This window comes from Copadichromis virginalis, linkage group LG14, assembly GCF_057382275.1.
Source record: "Copadichromis virginalis isolate Kocher_CV1m ecotype Utaka linkage group LG14, C_Virginalis_male_GT1.1, whole genome shotgun sequence".
NCBI lineage: Eukaryota > Metazoa > Chordata > Actinopteri > Cichliformes > Cichlidae > Copadichromis > Copadichromis virginalis.
In genome coordinates, this window is record NC_140631.1 from 36,122,668 (window position 1) to 36,140,358 (window position 17,691).

The window sequence follows — 17,691 nt, forward strand, 5'->3', positions numbered from 1 at the left end:
TGCTCTATTTCAACATTGTTTACTAATAATTTTGCTCCTGCATCTTTTTTACAATTTCCGAATAACATAAATGTAGTTTTTTCCAAATTTAATGATAGCTTATTTCTATCAAACCATGTTTTCAGTTTAATCATTTCTTGTGTGACAATTTCCAAAAGCTGATGTAAGTTCTCTCCAGTACAAAAAATATTTGTATCATCTGCAAATAGAATAAACTGTAGTATATCTGATGTTCTGCATATATCATTGATATAGAGGATAAACAGCTTTGGTCCCAATACTGACCCCTGCGGAACTCCACAAACAATGTCCATACACTCTGATTGATATTCCCCAATTTTCACAAATTGCTGCCTGTCTCTCAAATAACTCTTTACCCATTCTAACACCACTCCTCTAATGCCGTAGTACTCCAGTTTATCAAGTAATATGTCATGATTAATTGTGTCAAAAGCTTTTTTTAGGTCAATGAATACACTAACTATACATTGTCTTTTATCTATATTGTTGGTGATATTTTCGATCAGTTCCATTAATGCCAATGATGTTGATCTATTTGATCTGAAACCATACTGACTATCCATTATTATTTTGTGTTTATCTATAAATTTGTCAAGTCTATTACTAAAGACTTTTTCCAGTATTTTTGAAAATTGAGAAAGTAGAGAGACAGGCCTATAATTTGTGAATTGGTGTCTGTCACCATTTTTAAACAGTGGTGTTACTTTAGCTGTTTTCATTTGTTTTGGGAATGTACCAGTTTGTAAGGACAAATTGCAAATGTGTGTTAAGGGTTTGGAAATGCCCTCTATCACTCTCTTAACGATTTCCATATCAATGTCGTCAGAGTCTGTAGAGTTTTTTGTTTGTGATTTCCCAACAATATCAATGATTTCCATTTCTTCCACCACCTTTAAGAACATTGAATGAGGATTGCGGTCAATGAGTCTAGTTTCTTTCTCTACAGAATCTGTTATATCAGGAATTGTTTCAGCCAAGTCTGGCCCAACACTTACAAAGAATTTGTTGAAATCATTTACCACATCGCTCATATTAGTAATATTTCTATCATTATTTGCAAAATACGAAGGATAGTCTGCCTGCCCCGAGCCCTTTTTGATGATGGTATTTAATGTTTTCCAGATCCCTTTAATATTATTTTTATTCATAATCAGTAATTTTTCATAGTATTCCTTTTTACATGACCTTAAAATACTCGTTAATTTATTTTTATATTTCTTGTATTTATTTTCAGCTTCTGTACTTTTGTTCATTATAAATTCTCTGTATAAGGTATTTTTCTTCTTACATGCATTTTGCAATCCTTTTGTAATCCATGGGCACTCTGCATATTTTTGTTTTTTACTATATTTCTTTACTGGGCAATGACTATTATATAACAGTTTAAATTTTCCTAAAAAAATCTCATAAGCTTTATCAATATTTTTTTCCTTATACAGCATCTCCCATTCTTGCTTGAGTAAATCACTTTTGAATGCGTTTATTGACTCTTCTGTTCTCACTCGTTTGTATTTTATTGTGTTTTGCTGTTTAACCTTCCTGTAATTGCTGTTATACACTATAAAAACAGGTAGATGATCACTGATGTCATTAATTAGGAGACCACTTATGGTTCTATTTTCTATTTCATTAGTAAATATATTGTCTATTAGGGTTGCCGACTGTGCTGTAATCCTGCTGGGCTTAGTGATCACTGGAAAAAGTCCCAAGCTATACATTGTATTAATAAATTCCTCTGTCGCTCTCTGCTTGTTTGGATTTAGTAGATCTATGTTAAAATCCCCACAAATGAACATGACTTTTTGATTTGTCCTAATGAATGTTTTATCTACCCACTCCTTAAAAATTTCAATATTAGAACCTGGTGTTCTATATATACAGCTTACAATGACATTTTTCTCTTTTCCCATACTAATTTCTATTGTTACACACTCTAATATATTATCTACTGCCATCGTCATTTTTTCTACCACCTTGTATTTTAAATTTTTATCCACAAACAAGGCCACACCACCGCCATTCTTATTCTTTCTATTTGTAAGATTTAATTCATATCCATCTATTACAAAGTCCTCTCCTTTCTGTTTATTAATCCATGTTTCAGATACTGCAATCACACTGAATGGATGTGTAAATTTGCTTAAATATTCCCTTATTTTGTGAAAATTTGCATATAAACTTCTATTATTAAAGTGGATTATAGATATTTTGCCGTCGACCTTGACAGTTTTGTTGAATTGTTCTTCAGTATGATAGTAGCAGGTATTTTTGATGTTAAAAAAGTTCAGTTCTGGATCAATGTCCTGCTCTGTGAAGTGTGTTTTGTATTCCGTGTTTACTGGTGAATTTATCTCCTGATTAGCAATCCTTTGTGGTAGCAATGTATAATTCCCAGATAATGAATTAATTGATTGTTTCATCCTTGAATACGTTACGCTTTAGCTTCCGTTGTTGTCTTCTATTACCTGCTTTGATGACTGTAGATTGTTTGTCCCGCCCCTTGCCTTTGTAGTCAAGTGACCTGTTAATATTTTTCCAGATCCTGGATGCATTTGATGACCAGCACCTTGGCTTCCTCCGGCGTACCGTTGAGCTTTATAAATATTTTACAGTTTGCAGTCCAGGTGTTCTGAATTTTACCCAGTTTCTTTAGGTATCGTGCTTTCTTCGCTATGTCAGCATTGGATTTGGTTAGATGGTCATTCATGTAGATGTTCGATCCTTTTAGTTTCCTCCCCTGCTTCAGCAGTGCATTCTTGTGTTTCCTGTTTACAAATCTTATGATGATAGCTGGTTTATCACTAGCATTTCTCCTGGGCAAGGGGTGGCATGCCTCGATGTTATTACAGTCCAGGTCGATCCCTTTCGACTGCAAGAAACCAGCTACTTGTTGCTCCGCAGAGCTCCCATCCAGATCTCCTTGCTCCTCTTTACTGCCAGCAGTCACAGCCCGAGCATATGACCGGGGTTTTATGTACAGCCCTGTGATGATCACGTCGTTCATTCTGGTATATTGCTCCAGGTCCGCGACCCTGCTCTCCAGATAGACGATCCGTTTCTCCTTCTCTGCATTCTGGTTACGTAGCGACCTTATTTCCTCGACTAAGTCTAGGATATATTTCTGTTGTAGCTTGATAGCCGATGTTTCCTCAGTTAGAAAGTCCAATGACTTTTTGATGTCCTCAATTTCATCGGCGCTCGGTGTTCTCTTAGGCCCCATTGAGCTTGTTGTCTTGCTCGCTCCGTTCACCGTCTTGTCACTGTTGATTTACTTGTTGGTGCCTTGCTAGAGGATCCTGGGCCCAGTGGCTGCTGGAGGATCCTGGGCCTGGTGGAGCAGTAGGATCCTGGGCCTAGTGGCTGCTGGAAGAGCCTGGGCCTGGTGGCTGCTGGAGGATCCTGGGCCTGGTGGAGCAGTAGGATCCTGGGCCTAGTGACTGCTGGAAGAGCCTGGGCCTGGTGGAGCAGTAGGATCCTGGGCCTAGTGACTGCTGGAAGAGCCTGGGCCTGGTGGAGCAGTAGGATCCTGGGCCTAGTGACTGCTGGAAGAGCCTGGGCCTGGTGGAGCAGTAGGATCCTGGGCCTGGTGGAGCAGTAGGATCCTGGGCCTAGTGACTGCTGGAAGAGCCTGGGCCTGGTGGAGCAGTAGGATCCTGGGCCTAGTGACTGCTGGAAGAGCCTGGGCCTGGTGGAGCAGTAGGATCCTGGGCCTGGTGGAGCAGTAGGATCCTGGGCCTAGTGACTGCTGGAAGAGCCTGGGCCTGGTGGAGCAGTAGGATCCTGGGCCTAGTGACTGCTGGAAGAGCCTGGGCCTGGTGGAGCAGTAGGATCCTGGGCCTAGTGGCTGCTGGAAGAGCCTGGGCCTGTCAGAGTGAGTCAACAGATATGCAAAGAGCAGGTAGTTCATTTTAGTTTTGAATAGGACAGAGGCATATTAAGAACTGAATATGCAGTGTAAATGCAGCTGCCTCATTAATTTGAGCATAATCTACAGTTTAGTAATTTGACATGATTTATGATGCACTGCACTTTGGGCTGAGGAAATCATGAAATAATGTATTTTGTTTTTCATTTGAAATAAGAAAATCTGTTTATCTGCGCCAGCAGTTTTGCCAGATGCAAAGCTAATGACAAAGGAAAAATATTGATGTTATCTATCTTTTATTGGTGCAAAACTTTATCCATGTAAGTTGCTTGCCCTGAGATGTATCGGACGTCATCTTATGTGGGGAGGCTGCAGTCTGACTGATTAAAAACACTGAGATCTAAATGGAAGGATAAATCGTGTTTGCTCTGTTTTGTAGGAACTGCAGATTGAATATCCATTTCAGTTATTCAGAAACCAGTAACACAATTTAATTTATTACCTGGGTTTTTCTGACTCAACAGTTCATGGCCTAATATGTTAGTATGCAGGTGTGAAACTAGAAAGAGAGTGCTGGACATAATGTGAGGCTTTTAAAAGAAAAAAGTCAAGTGTTTGACTTATATCACGCTTGATGTACAAGACCTGACAAACTTTATGTCTCTATTAGAACTGGACATAGCAAGCAATGAAAAGTTCTACAGTACTTAACAACAAATAACGCAAAATTCATAGTTACACCTTACACACACGCACACATATTTACACTCCAAAGCAAATATATATCCTACACAAACGACACTGGAATGTCATTCCTGTGTGGAAGTGTGGTCGTATGGACGCAAGGGATGGTACTCGGAACTGAGGGGATTGCACTACCAGAGAAGGCAATATTGCAAGTAACTGGGAATCCCACATGCAAAGGGGAACCATGAACGGGCCGCTAGAAAAGACACAACCACCAGATACCTGCAGAGAGTAAGGCAAGTCCTGATAAGTTAGCTCAATGGGAAGAACACACTGGCCAAAGGAGGAGATAGAAGCCACTGACATCAAGATAAGGAGGCTCCTTACCATGCATGGATGAGACATAAGAATCATAATCCAAGAAACAACAAAGATCCATGAGTACATCAGGAAGAGGGCCATGACTGGCTCATGTTTTGTGAATACCTCAGGCAACAGAAACCCCCCCCCCCCCCCCCCCCCCCCAAAAAAAAAAGAGGAGGAAGAAGAGGCACCATTACAGAAGGATGGGTACCTGCATGCCATGTACCACCAGCAGATAGAAGAAGGGGATGATACTGAGAAATTCTACCAATAGCTGGACAGAGCTGGGCTGAAAGACAGCACAAAATCAACAATCATGTCAGCACAGGAACCGCACAGGAGCAAGGATGCCCCTGAGACAGTCTATCACATAACACCAGGTTGCAAGATGCTAGCAGGCAGGGCATACATGGCATGCCATAACCAAGCAGCTGGAATAGTTTAAAGGAACACCTGTCCCAAGTATGGCCTAGAAATCGCAAAGTCAATATGGGATACACCTCCTAGGGTGACCGAGCTAAGATCCTGTGAGACTTCCAGATACAGACAGACAAGCTGGTGTTCACTAACCAGCCAGACAGCGTAGTGGTGGACAAGCAGAGAAAGACGGCCGTAGTGACAGATGCACATAACAACATCAGGAATAAGGAACACGAGAAGCTTGAGAAGCTCGAACTCTTCTCCAGGCACAGGAATAAATAAATCAAAACTAAAGAGTGAAATCCAAAACTGCTGCCTAGAGCGATTACTTTAGATGTTGTCAGTTTCTTTCCCTCTCGAGGCCTTGTGGCATCTTTTGGTATAAAGTGATCAGAGACCATTCAGGTTGGTAAACATGAGCAGACTGTGTGCAGTTTACCAAGTATTTTGCAACATTCAAGTTTAATTTATTCAGAAACGGATTTCCTAAAAACGTCTATCTTTACATCAAATTCTAAATTGGCCCCTTGAAGTTAGAATGAAAGGGACTACTTACAAATGCTATTAAACAAAGTCCACGTGTAAAATTATGAAATGGCTTTTTCAAACGTGCATCCCTCATTTTGAGTACAGAATGCACTTTGCAAAGATGGCAGAACCCCTATTACACTTTCATTCATGTTTTCATTTGGGTTTCCAGTTAGCATAAAAGACAGGGAGACAAAAGCAAAGGGTGAAATGAGAAAAAGCGTCTGTGCTGCCAGTTAATGGCATTCAAGCCACTCAACACTTTTCATAAATAGTTAAACCCATTACGTTTTCAGAAGTGTTAAAAGGGATAATCACAGTTTTTGACTTGTCAGCAGGACATTTAGCGTAGTCCTGACCATTCTGCTCAGTCGTTCAGCTAAAAGTAAAACTAAATCACATATTAAAAAAAGAAGAAAAAAACAAAACTTTCTGTTGGTTCTGCTTCATCACACTCATATTGTTCATTGTTGTGGAGAGCAAGACAGGACAGAAGCAGATTAGACTGTCCTCTGATGAATGCGTTGGAGATATCACCTCACAGGTACAGGTTTACACAGAATTACAAATATGGTGAGGCAGCTTGTGACAGGGCAAAAGTGAGGCTAGCGGAGTGCACCCAAGTGAGACAAAATACAGCTAGATAGTAAATCACTGGCTTTGGCTCCTGGGGGCAGTCACACTTTTGAGCTGCATCATGGATCAGGTACTATATTGGCAGTGAGCTGAGGATGTGTTTGAAGTGATGAATAGTGGAACCCAAACACATAACATATCTGGGCGCAATTTTGTTGCTTAGTATACAGCCAGGATAAAAGCGGATAAAACAGATTCATCTTCTCAGCCCTGAAGAAAACCACTTCTGCTTTTTTTTTTTTTAACACATGAAGTGTTTCTGCTCCAGTGGTAACTGCCTGCACCTTTTCAGGTTTGAAAACATTTCGCACAGTAAATTGAGCATAAAAATGCATTTGTTAAGTTGATTCTTGAGTGTTTATTTGTACCCATTTTGCTATGTGAAATAGCAATGATATAGTTACTCCATGACGTTAACATTTTTACCTAACTTGCAAAAGAGCCCTGGATCAGTTTTGGGAGGGGAGGAGACGCAAAACCAGGATCACTTAAACCCGAGGATTACGTCAGGGAAGGCATCTGGTATATAAAACCTGTGCCAAATCAAATATGTGACTCTATCTGCCGTGGTGTATGCTTGGAAAATGAGGGACCAGTCCAATGCGTCTATAGTATTAACCTATATTAACTTAATGTTCACTGTACTGGCATAGAAGAGTAATTTGGAGAACTCACTTTTGTGACTTGATCATGTTAAAAAAACAAATGACGTTATTTAGTCATCACCATAATTGCTGGCACAAAGCCAGTGAAATGGTAAGAGTGCCCTTCCAAAGAAGTACCAGAGGAAAATGATGTTTGAAAATAGAGGAGCAACAACGTACATGCCTGAAGTGAGTTAAACCATCAAGTGTCCGTCAAATTAGCCGTTAAGAGCGTTCACTCAATTTCTTCCTTGTTCTTTTCCTTTAGAAGGCTTTTGCTGTTGGGTGGACTGTTCTGTTGTTGTCCTGCATTGCAGAGGAACCTATAAAAAGGTATAAGGCAAGCGGTTATGACAGCCCATAGGAAGGTTTACCCAGTATAGTCCAACCAATGTGTAAAACTTTCCTGAAACCATGATTTCTGACACTACACATAAAAAGAGAAACAAACTTCAAGATTTGTCTTCTTAGTTTCTCGACTGCAGTATAGAAATGGAAAAAAAACAAAAACACGTCTAATACATGAGAGTCAGAGTTTCTGCTCCTTACTCTGACTGTGTGCCTCTTTGAAGAAATAAGAGGGAATGTAAAAAAGTACATTTTGCAGACCTTGTCACAAGGGATTAAAGAGTATTGGGACATGATATACAAATATGACAAACCTGTGATAACAGTGATGGAATGGAATTGGAAATGTTGTACCCAGTTTTAAAAATTCCTTTTATATCGCACCAGTACCCACCCCGCTGTCAGTGTGATATTTTCTGTTCTTGGCTCTGCTCTGGAATATTGGAAAGCAGCTGTAATTCCTTTGTAGTGTATTGTTGTAGTTTCTGAGTCCTGGTTTCCAAATGATTACAATACAATTCTATCTTCACCTCCATACCACACCGTGTACAAGGATCTTAATAGTTTTTTCATCATTGTAATTCAGCAGAACAGCAATACATTGAATGTGTACGGCATAATCATTTGAATGTGTTTTCTAAGGTATACTTTCACTTATACTTTACGATATTATTTAAAAAATGACAAAAAATGACTTGTCTGCAAACAATCTGGGTAATCAGGGTTGCTAAGGCTGGAGCCTATCCCAGTTACCACAGGGCAAGATGTGGGATACACCCTTGGACAGATTATCAGTCTTTCCAGGGCTAAAACAAACAGACAGACAACCTATGGGCAATTTAGATTCACCAGTTAACCTAACCCCACTAGCTGCATGTCTTTGGACTGTGATTTTTCACTGGTTTTAACACCTTTCCTGCTTTTTTAGTCATGCTTATAACAGTGGCATATAATATCATTAGCCTGACAATGCTAACATAAACCAGTTGGATGACTTTATATAGTTCCACACTATATGGGACAAAGCAAGTCAGTCCAGGTTGATGAGCACTATTAAATAATGTATTTAATAACATCTGCCCTGAATCTGCCCACTTTTAATGGGATGATAAATTGTGCACTGGCTTGTTATTTTAAGAGCCATATGGCTGTCTCTCAGGAATTAATTAATTTCATTTATATATTTGAAAAGGTGGGCCTACTCTAATTCACATAAATTGTCATCAAAATGCAGCACAGAAAGGCTTTTAGTTCACCCTCCTGTTTTTATTCCACAATAACTCAGCGGACTTCCTGTTCTACTATTTCCTGCCTGTGAAAATATATTTACAAACGTTTTAAGGTTACAAACACAATCACTATTCAAACCTTGTTTGTGATTTGATATGGGATTCGTTCCGCTGCACAGTATTCCTCGGGGTAGAGAAAATAACATGTTCTTTTATCCTAGCCACTCAAAAATGTAGTTTAAGATTGAGGCAAGTCTATAAATCTGTAAAAAAATATCGCCGATAACTCAAAGCAATCAGTGAATAGCGATATTAAATGGCATTTCCTCTTGTGTTGTTGTCTGATTTGAAAGAAAATAAATAAATAACAAAAACAAACAGTCCCCACATGGGGCCTGTGTGAAGGATGTACATTATCTTATGACTCTGCAGTCTGCTCTCTTGGCTGCCTCATCAAACATTGCCATTATCCCAGATCAGCATGTGCGACATGGGTAGATAAGAAGTGGTAAATTACACAGCAGTTATATACTGCAAGTGGCAGGCAGTATATTTCTCCCCAGCAGCTGCATTAAATCGCATCCTCTCGACAGAAAGGTGTCTCCTCAGTTTGAACTCGTGTGTAAGTCTTTGCAGCATGGTGCCTCATCTCCCTTTTAAAATACCTCTTACTTGTCCTCTGTGGAGGTTTCTGATGTCCCTCAGCACATATTACTAAACAGGAAATTGCACGGATAGACTCCTCTGGTGATCCAGATTCTAATTATGTAAATGAACGTGATTTTATTTTAAGATTTAATGCTGATAGTGAACTCCCCAGTTTTGGTAAAACAGGATTCTGCCTGGCTGGAAGGTCAGTTGCTTTCTTTCATTAGATGTCCAGCCTTGAGGTATTGCCAACAAAATATAATGACTTTCCTGCATTAATATGCTGATCAAATTCTGGGTTACAGGCATAGACATGTTTTTTTATCCTCACATTTCCCATCAGATATTCAACATCAAATATGCAGGAGCATCATCAGTTTAGTTTTAAGCACACTGTAACTGCTGGGGGTTACTTCCTGACATCACATAAAGAAGCATGCATCCTCACTGGCCATTTAAACATGAATGGATAGCACTCATGGCAACGCCTGGCTGCAGAGATCATTGCAATCTGTTTGGTTTCAAGAGTTATGCATTTTAAATGCCCCCCCCCCCCTTTTTTTTTTTTTAAGGAAATGACCTTGGAAGAATGCTTAAGACACTGTTCTCCAATAATTTATCCATGCAAAAACATGAAATTCCCTGCCCTCCTAATGTCCTTTTCAAATAGTGTATCAGTACAATGCAGAATTGTTAGCTCATACAGCTAGAGTTAATGAGATCATTGCTAAGACACAGTGCTTTTCTGAAGGAGGTTTGGATAAAAGGTACACAAAGTAACCCTGTAAGGAAAAACTGGAATATACATAGTATATGTGTTCAGGGAGTACTTTAGATGTAGTCAGAACAGGCAAACCTTGCCTCATAGCATCACTGTCATACCCATAATCACATTAAAAATGTCCTCTCAGCTGCCATTCCTTGCAAGAATTCTCTGAAAGAAGGTTTGTCAGTGATGCCAAACTGGTTTTAAATATGATCCCCCATCCCATGAAATTGGTTACATGTTCTAATATTGCATTAAAAATGAGGAATCTCTGTATAAATTTACGCCCATTTTGTGGTTTTTCACGACAACCTATTTCAACCTATTTCAAATAAAGTGGTAGAAGTGGACTTTTTCAACAAACAGATATAATGACATAGAGGCATAGCTTATAAGTAAACTTCCAATGAATGACATCTCAAACTAATGATGCTATCGTGACTTTGATCGAGGGATCTGCACTACACTTATTGGGCACTATAAATAAAAGCGAACAACAAAATAAAGACAAACGTCACAGAGAAGTATTGCCAGGGGTTGTTTTCATAATGTAAATATTGAGGGCAAACATCAACATTAAGCCAAATAATACCGAACATATCTGCAAGCTTCAGTAAACTGTGTTTCAGGATTTGTACTTCACAAACTCACAGCGCACACAAATTTCTGAGCAGTGATAACTGTCATCCTGAAGGTCAAGATTTTCAATAGCCCGTCTTCAGAATTTGAGATAGCCAAGGTATGAAGAGATGGAGATAGAATAAGAAAAAATGATTATAGTGGAATCTGGCATTTTCTGGATGAATGCACTTTGGCACTCACAGGCTGATTGTGAGTGACACTCTATGACTGGGCCCAGCCCATCTGAGCATCTGTGCTGTCAGAGACAGAGAGGGGAGAAAGGGGGTCTGGTTTTGTGATCATGTGGCTGTTATTTTCTAGCCGAATAACTTACAGCTGGAAGATTATATTCGACAACAGTATGAGAGAATAAAGTAAGGTTGGCATTTCTTCGTTTTTGTTGCTGTGCTCTAGTGTCAGGTGATTTAATGCACTTCTGGCAGCCATATTGGAAGCACTCAGATCCTAGCTTCAGTGGATTTTAACACCTAATTGTATTTCTAAACAAAGTGACAACGTTGTTGTCTCAACTAAATTTATTAGACATGGGACTACTTTAGCACAAATACATCTGATTTTGCTTTAAGTTGCCATCAGCTTATTTGCTAGAGAAACATACTACTCTAACCATCACTGTGTCAGTTTTAACACATCAGATTTTCACACCAGATGAGTTAGGCAGCCCACACATGGGTTGCCGGCTGGGGAATATGCTTCAGTGTCTTGGAAAGGAAAAACAAGAATCTAATTTATTTTCAGAAAGGCACAAGTTTAACAGTAGTCCATGTGGATGTATCACATCCACAGCATCAAACAATGTAAATATCACATCTTGTGACATAAGTGCAACCCACTCAACCAAGCAATACAAATGTCCATTATTACTACTACCAAAATGAAAGAAACAATAGAAACAATAATATGATTGATGACCTGTACAGAGTAAAGCCTCTCGCCCTAGGATAGGCTCCAGCCCCCCCCCCCTAAGATAATGATGGATGGAAATATGTAATTATATTAACAAAGTTACTTTTGAATACTTGTTTTGATTGGTCCTGTAGCAGCTAACTAGCTTTAGTGGTCTAGACCTCTGCATCACTCTGATTATGATGGATGGCAGCGATATGTTTTGGCAGTGTTTAAAAGCAGGAACTTTATATCCCCTGAATCAGAAAACACATCGCACACTGCTTCGACATGTAATTTTGAATTATCGATACATTCTTACGTCATAAAACTATAATAACTCACTACCTGCAGCATATTTTTATGTGACTGCTGTAATGTTTGAGCAAAATACACATTTTAAAAAAGTGGAGACATCGCTGCCATTGTATAGCACAAAAGCACAGTGCGTTTATCTTTGAATGTTTTTCAAGACTGCTACAATGATGTGTAACACCTATTTGGCATTTTTTACACTTAAAAGCAATAAATAAACTACAAGAGTTGTGTAAGTGTAAATGTAACTGTAACGTAATGCATTTTAAAGGCAAGGAAAACCAATTTCAGTTGAGTCCTACAGTATATGTCTCGTGATATTTGAGGAAAATTTTAGCTATTTTTCATGTTTTAGTAGTTGATAGAAATTCTACATGGCATAATTCCGTTTTGGGTATCTTTATCTAATCTGGCTGTTTGGACAGTTTTTCAGTGGACCGTCATGATGTTGTCAGTCGCAGATATCTGGAGATTTATGATGCAATCGCACAGCCATTATAAAAATGAGAGTGAATATATCATTTAGCTTACATTTTTTTTTGTAACTTTTCACACCTATAAGGAAAAGTAATTGTAAAATGTCTGAATGTAATGTCACCATTTTTTTTCCAGTCTCAGAAATATTGATGCCCCTTGAAATGCGGTCTGGGAATGATAAGACATTTGAAACCTTGATCAGATTGGAGATCACATGAGCTGCGATTATAGACTGCTACATAAAACAAAGGTTTTCTTTGGCTGTGGGAAGCAGTTAGGCTGCTTTTGTTCTTTCTGCAGAGCTCCTGTTGGCTTGACCTAAGTCGGGATGACATGTTCACCTCTTATCCTCAGTACCTATTTCTGGATGACTGTAACTTACTCTGACATTGCTAGGGGCAGCACTTCCTCTGTATTACTCATGATAGAAAATCTCACTGATGCATTTTGGCCGTTATTTATCTCAGGAAGGAAAAAATAAATAAAAATATGAAATAAAATTCTGAGAAGTGAAAGGGAGTAAAATGTATTTTGCAGCAACAAAATTGATAGTGTAGAGTAAATAAATCATTTAGCGGAATTTCAAAGCTTTAATGAGGAAGCAAGTGAGAAATTGAATTATTTTGTCAACATTCATCACTACTTGGAATAAATCATATACCTAATCATATACTACCAAATCAAAACAATAAGAAATATATGACACAGGAGTTTTGTTTCAGAAACTAGAAAATAGTACAGCAAATGTAAGATACCATGACTAACTAACACAAGTTCATGTCAAAATCGGATTTCAAGTCAATGAGGACCAGCAGTCACTTGAATATTATTTATTTGTGGACACAGGGGCTTTGTGTAGGATAGTTTCAAATGCTCAAGGTTGGACATCCACCAACGATATGTACAGGAACTTGTAAGTACAATGCATAGACTACAAATATTGTAATCATTACAAAAAAGTGGTCCCTTTCCATTGTGATGTCCAGTGGCAAAAATAGCACTACATCCGCACATTTTTTAGGAATGATCACAAAATGATAACGAATTTCTTTCTGCATTTCAGGAGGTTAGTGGCATTTTCACTAACATTGCAGAATTCATTTGTGATATAAAAAAAATCATCTTCAAGAACATTGCCAGAAGGCGTGCTGAATAGTTTAAATGACTGATCAAGTTGTACATACTTCAATTATTGTCCAGTTTGGTGAATAATCTGGAAATATAAAGTGTGTCTGATCTATTCAAGTCTTAGGAGGTGATCAGGCAAAGAGAGGTTCGGGAAAAAAAAAAAAAGCAGAGTTCACTTGAAACTCATTTTAATCAACCTTTTCTCACCACACATAATAGGCCACATTTTTCTATCTAGTCCATCAGGATAATCACCTTTGGTTTCTCATGGTGCAATCAGTTTGACTCAGTATCAAAGTTTAAATCACAGAACGCAGCACAAAGGAGTCTTTCAGAGGTCTGAAGGTCTGATAGAGAAGGAGGGTCCTGGTGACACGACCATTTGAATAAAATATGCTTGAAGATTAAAACCAGCTTTTGGCATTTAAAAGAAACAGGGTGGAATTTAAATAATCAAAGGGGCTTTTCTGAAAAGCTCTGTGTTTTGCTTCAGATTGGAGTTGAACCTTTTTTTCTCTCTCTTTTCTTTAGCAGCGCGGGAAAATTAGAGATTGAGATAGCGTGCATCAAAGGCAGTCACTTATACTGAAGGCTGTAATGTTGGAGTGTTGAATTCTGGATGAGTTTATTTTATTTTTTAATGTTCTTCATCACATCATTGGAGCAAAACTAGAAAATATTACCAACAGAGGTAGTTCAAACATAAACAGGGCCGACAGTAAATCTGCTTTTATGTGAGCAAAGCAAACATAATTTCGAGACTGTGAATGTCACTACTTGTATATTGACTGAAATTTGGAAATCCACAGATAGCGAGCAAATTGTCGAATCAAGCATCACTAATCTGTAATTGAGAAAAACAGTAAACAAAACTTATTGTTTTCTGTTTTATTAAGATGTGTTAATGTGTTCGCAATATTGCTACATTTTAGAGTGCAAACCTGTAGTGACCGGCGAAATGCAGACAGATCCTGAGAGGGCTGAGAGCTCAGTTCTATTTATAATGCATGGGGCACTTGCCTGTCCTCATGAATAACCTGTACTGGAATGAATGCTTCCCACTGGGATTACAGTATGGGAGTGAATGGGAGGATAATGTCAGCTGGTGTTTTAGGTGGAAAATTGGTGGGGCATGTACCCTTCCTTTGGTTTTTTTGCAAGTGGATCAGTTATTGATGACTTAAAACATAAACAAGGTTTGTTATTTCATATTTAAAACAAACTGTATGCGGTTCCCTTTTTTTAAATATCTTATTACCATGATTTACAGCATGTGAAAACCCTGTATGTTGATTCTGTAACTGCAAGCTCACCAAAGCTTTGCACTGTTCACTGTCTCCATAACATTGTGTGTGACCAGGGGGTCTTCAAGGGTTGCATAACGCTGACTCCTTTGCCTCACTACACTACTTTGTGCACTGGGTTTATTTTTCCCACATTAGGCCATGTCTCTAAATGCTGAAATTCATGTATGATTACATGTAACGGCATATAAATAAAAGAATACATTACATTGTATTTTTATCTTATACATATGTCTTGTTTTAAGACTTTATCCTAAAACTTATATAGCAGGGCCAGCTTTCCTCAGCATAGACTAATTCATCAATTATCCTCCCAAGCCAACTGAGCTTTGACTTTCACTGGTTACTGCTTGCAGTCTGGCCTTGTGTCCTGCTCACAGCATTTTCAGATTGGTCCTAAGTAAAACCTAATCAATACTGCACTCCATATTTGTGAGCCAGAGATGACAGAAAGGGGGATGCTTAAGCAGGATCCCACTGCTGTTAATATATATGTGTAGTTGCCATAAACACCACACACAGTTGTGATGAATTTTTATGATAAAAAAAGGTTTTAATCTTTATGACCAACATCACCTCACATTTCCAGAATTTTGTAGTGGCAGAATAAGCACAAAAACAGAAAAAAGAGGCGCTTTTTTTAAACCTGCCCTGTCCAGCTGTTAGTTTTTCCAATTAAGGGTAGATATGATTTTGTGTGACATGATGTGACATCTTGTATCCAGGCTGCAGTATAATACACTATGTTCCAATAAAAGCCAGTCAACATTAATGTTCAATGAAATTGTTCATGCATTAGTTTTGTGTGACTTCAGTGGTAAGACAAACAGCAAACCACTGAAAAATAGATGAGAAAGATGAGATGGGGTTTAGAAAATGCAACATCCTTGACCTCTAATTTCCTACTTCTAAATTCAGACGAAACTGAGGTTAGTGGACTTGATCCTAAAAATCAGTGTGTCTAACTAGACATTTACTTTATATGACATTGCATTGGCCCCTAGTTCACTGTGAGGAATCTTACTTGTAGGTTGTAATATTGTAAATTAATTATTGTTAGTATCATAATCACCCCAGCTCTCAGACTATAGAGCTGGGCAGAACTTGTGGTTCTTACGACTTTTAAAAGTAGAATGGGAAGCAGAGCCTTTAGCTTTCAGGCTCCTCTTCAGTGGAACCAGCTTAGGCTACTGGGGGCTTCCCATGAAGTACTGAGGAGTTCTTCTTCCCTCAGCCCCTTTTCACTTCTTGTGTGTTTATACCACTATTGTATTTAATCATTAATAATCATTAAACCTGGGCTTTTTCTATAATTTGTCTTGTCTCTCTTCTGTCTTCGCTTTCTCCTCATCCCCATAAATAACTGACTCTTCTTGACCCTTGGTATTTATGTCTAGAATTGAAGGGTCTTTACCTTACGATATAAAATGCTTTGAGGAGACTGTTGTTGTAACTTTTCACTATGTAAGTGTAACTGAATGGAACAGTGCACCTCCACTGTAAGTTAAATTTTCCTTATTTTTCATTTACTAACAGGATAGTTTGCTGGCTAACTTCCCCATAGACCATCCCCTCAAAAAGCTATGGGAATCATCTAGTCTTATCTTTTGAGGTGACAAAAGGTTATTAATAAATACAGTTGCCAAAAAATAAAATAAAGATACATTATGTTTTTTTTAATAAATTAAAAGTAGCCTATCATAAAGTTGCTCATTACTGCATAAATGTAACTCTATTATTTGGCCAAGTAAGAATTTGTGGGGTTTTGTGTCTGTTTTATACTTTACAACAGAAAAGTCTGAGAATTAATTGGATAACTTGAAAATTGGATTCCAGTTACCTGCCACACCTCTGTATGAGCACTCTGTATGCCAACTCTCTGACCTGTTCTATGCAAGTTTGTCTCCCACAGAGCAGACAGACTCAAAGGGGAGTCCTCTGCAAAGCGTGATGCAATAGAAGAAATCCTCTGCCAGCAATAACAGTATTTTCAAGGGTTTCCTGTTATCACATTAATATATAACATCCAAAGAATGTTGCAAGTATGTAAAACAATTCAAGATATCGACTAAAAGGGCCCAAACATAGTAACGATTTCTATCTGCCTTTGAAAGCTCTGTGTCAGCCAAACCCTTATTTAAAGTTGCACTTTGTATTGAAGCATTTTGTTTTGACTCTAAACTAAGCTGTGGTGACTTAAGCAAAAGCAATGCTGAGGCACTGTTGTATTGTTTGTGGTGATTAATAAGCCCATTGACCCCTAGGTATCATTGTGTGAAAAAAAAAATGTGATGACTCAAGCATTCAAGCATGATGAATAAGGGCATACTGTGACTCTAAGGGTGAACTGAATATCCTGTTTGCATTGTTAGTTTATAATATGTGTTTAAGCGTGCCATCCTTTAAATTGCTCATCTCTACAAATCACTGTATCCTGCCTAATCCAGCATACATCCATTATATGCGTGAAAATACTCTTCAGTAAATCACCATAAAGCATTAAGAAATTCTAGCTGTAAAATGTAAATGTAAAAAAAAAAATCAAACATTACTGATTGATTTAATTGCAAAGCTCTGTGATTCTCAGACATGCAATCTCCTTTTCATATTTAATACCAGCAGCCCAATTTACTTTTTAATTCCTTTTTCCAACCAAGAACAAAACAGGCGATGGAATTTGTAAACAACTGTCTCTGTTTTTTCCATCTCAGTGCTTTGATGTGACCCTCAGGTGATGCCAGTGGGATTGACAACACGTTCCTGCAGGGCTTTCGGATTTGGAATA

General features: G+C 38.4%; 1 protein-coding gene across 1 annotated transcript; it reads right to left on the bottom strand.

Annotated features, from left to right (window-relative positions):
• Positions 1–2,525: 2,525 nt before the first annotated feature.
• Positions 2,526–3,386, bottom strand: LOC146694475 (uncharacterized). Its single transcript, XM_085430670.1, has one exon. It carries the CDS (start codon positions 3,239–3,241, stop codon positions 2,546–2,548), a length of 696 nt encoding a protein of 231 aa, XP_085286796.1. The 5' UTR covers positions 3,242–3,386; the 3' UTR covers positions 2,526–2,545.
• Positions 3,387–17,691: the final 14,305 nt, after the last annotated feature.

Bases quoted from the DNA above. Each gene is read 5' to 3' on its own strand.
- LOC146694475 (XM_085430670.1), bottom strand. From the start codon at position 3,241: ATGGGGCCTAAGAGAACACCGAGCGCCGATGAAATTGAGGACATCAAA.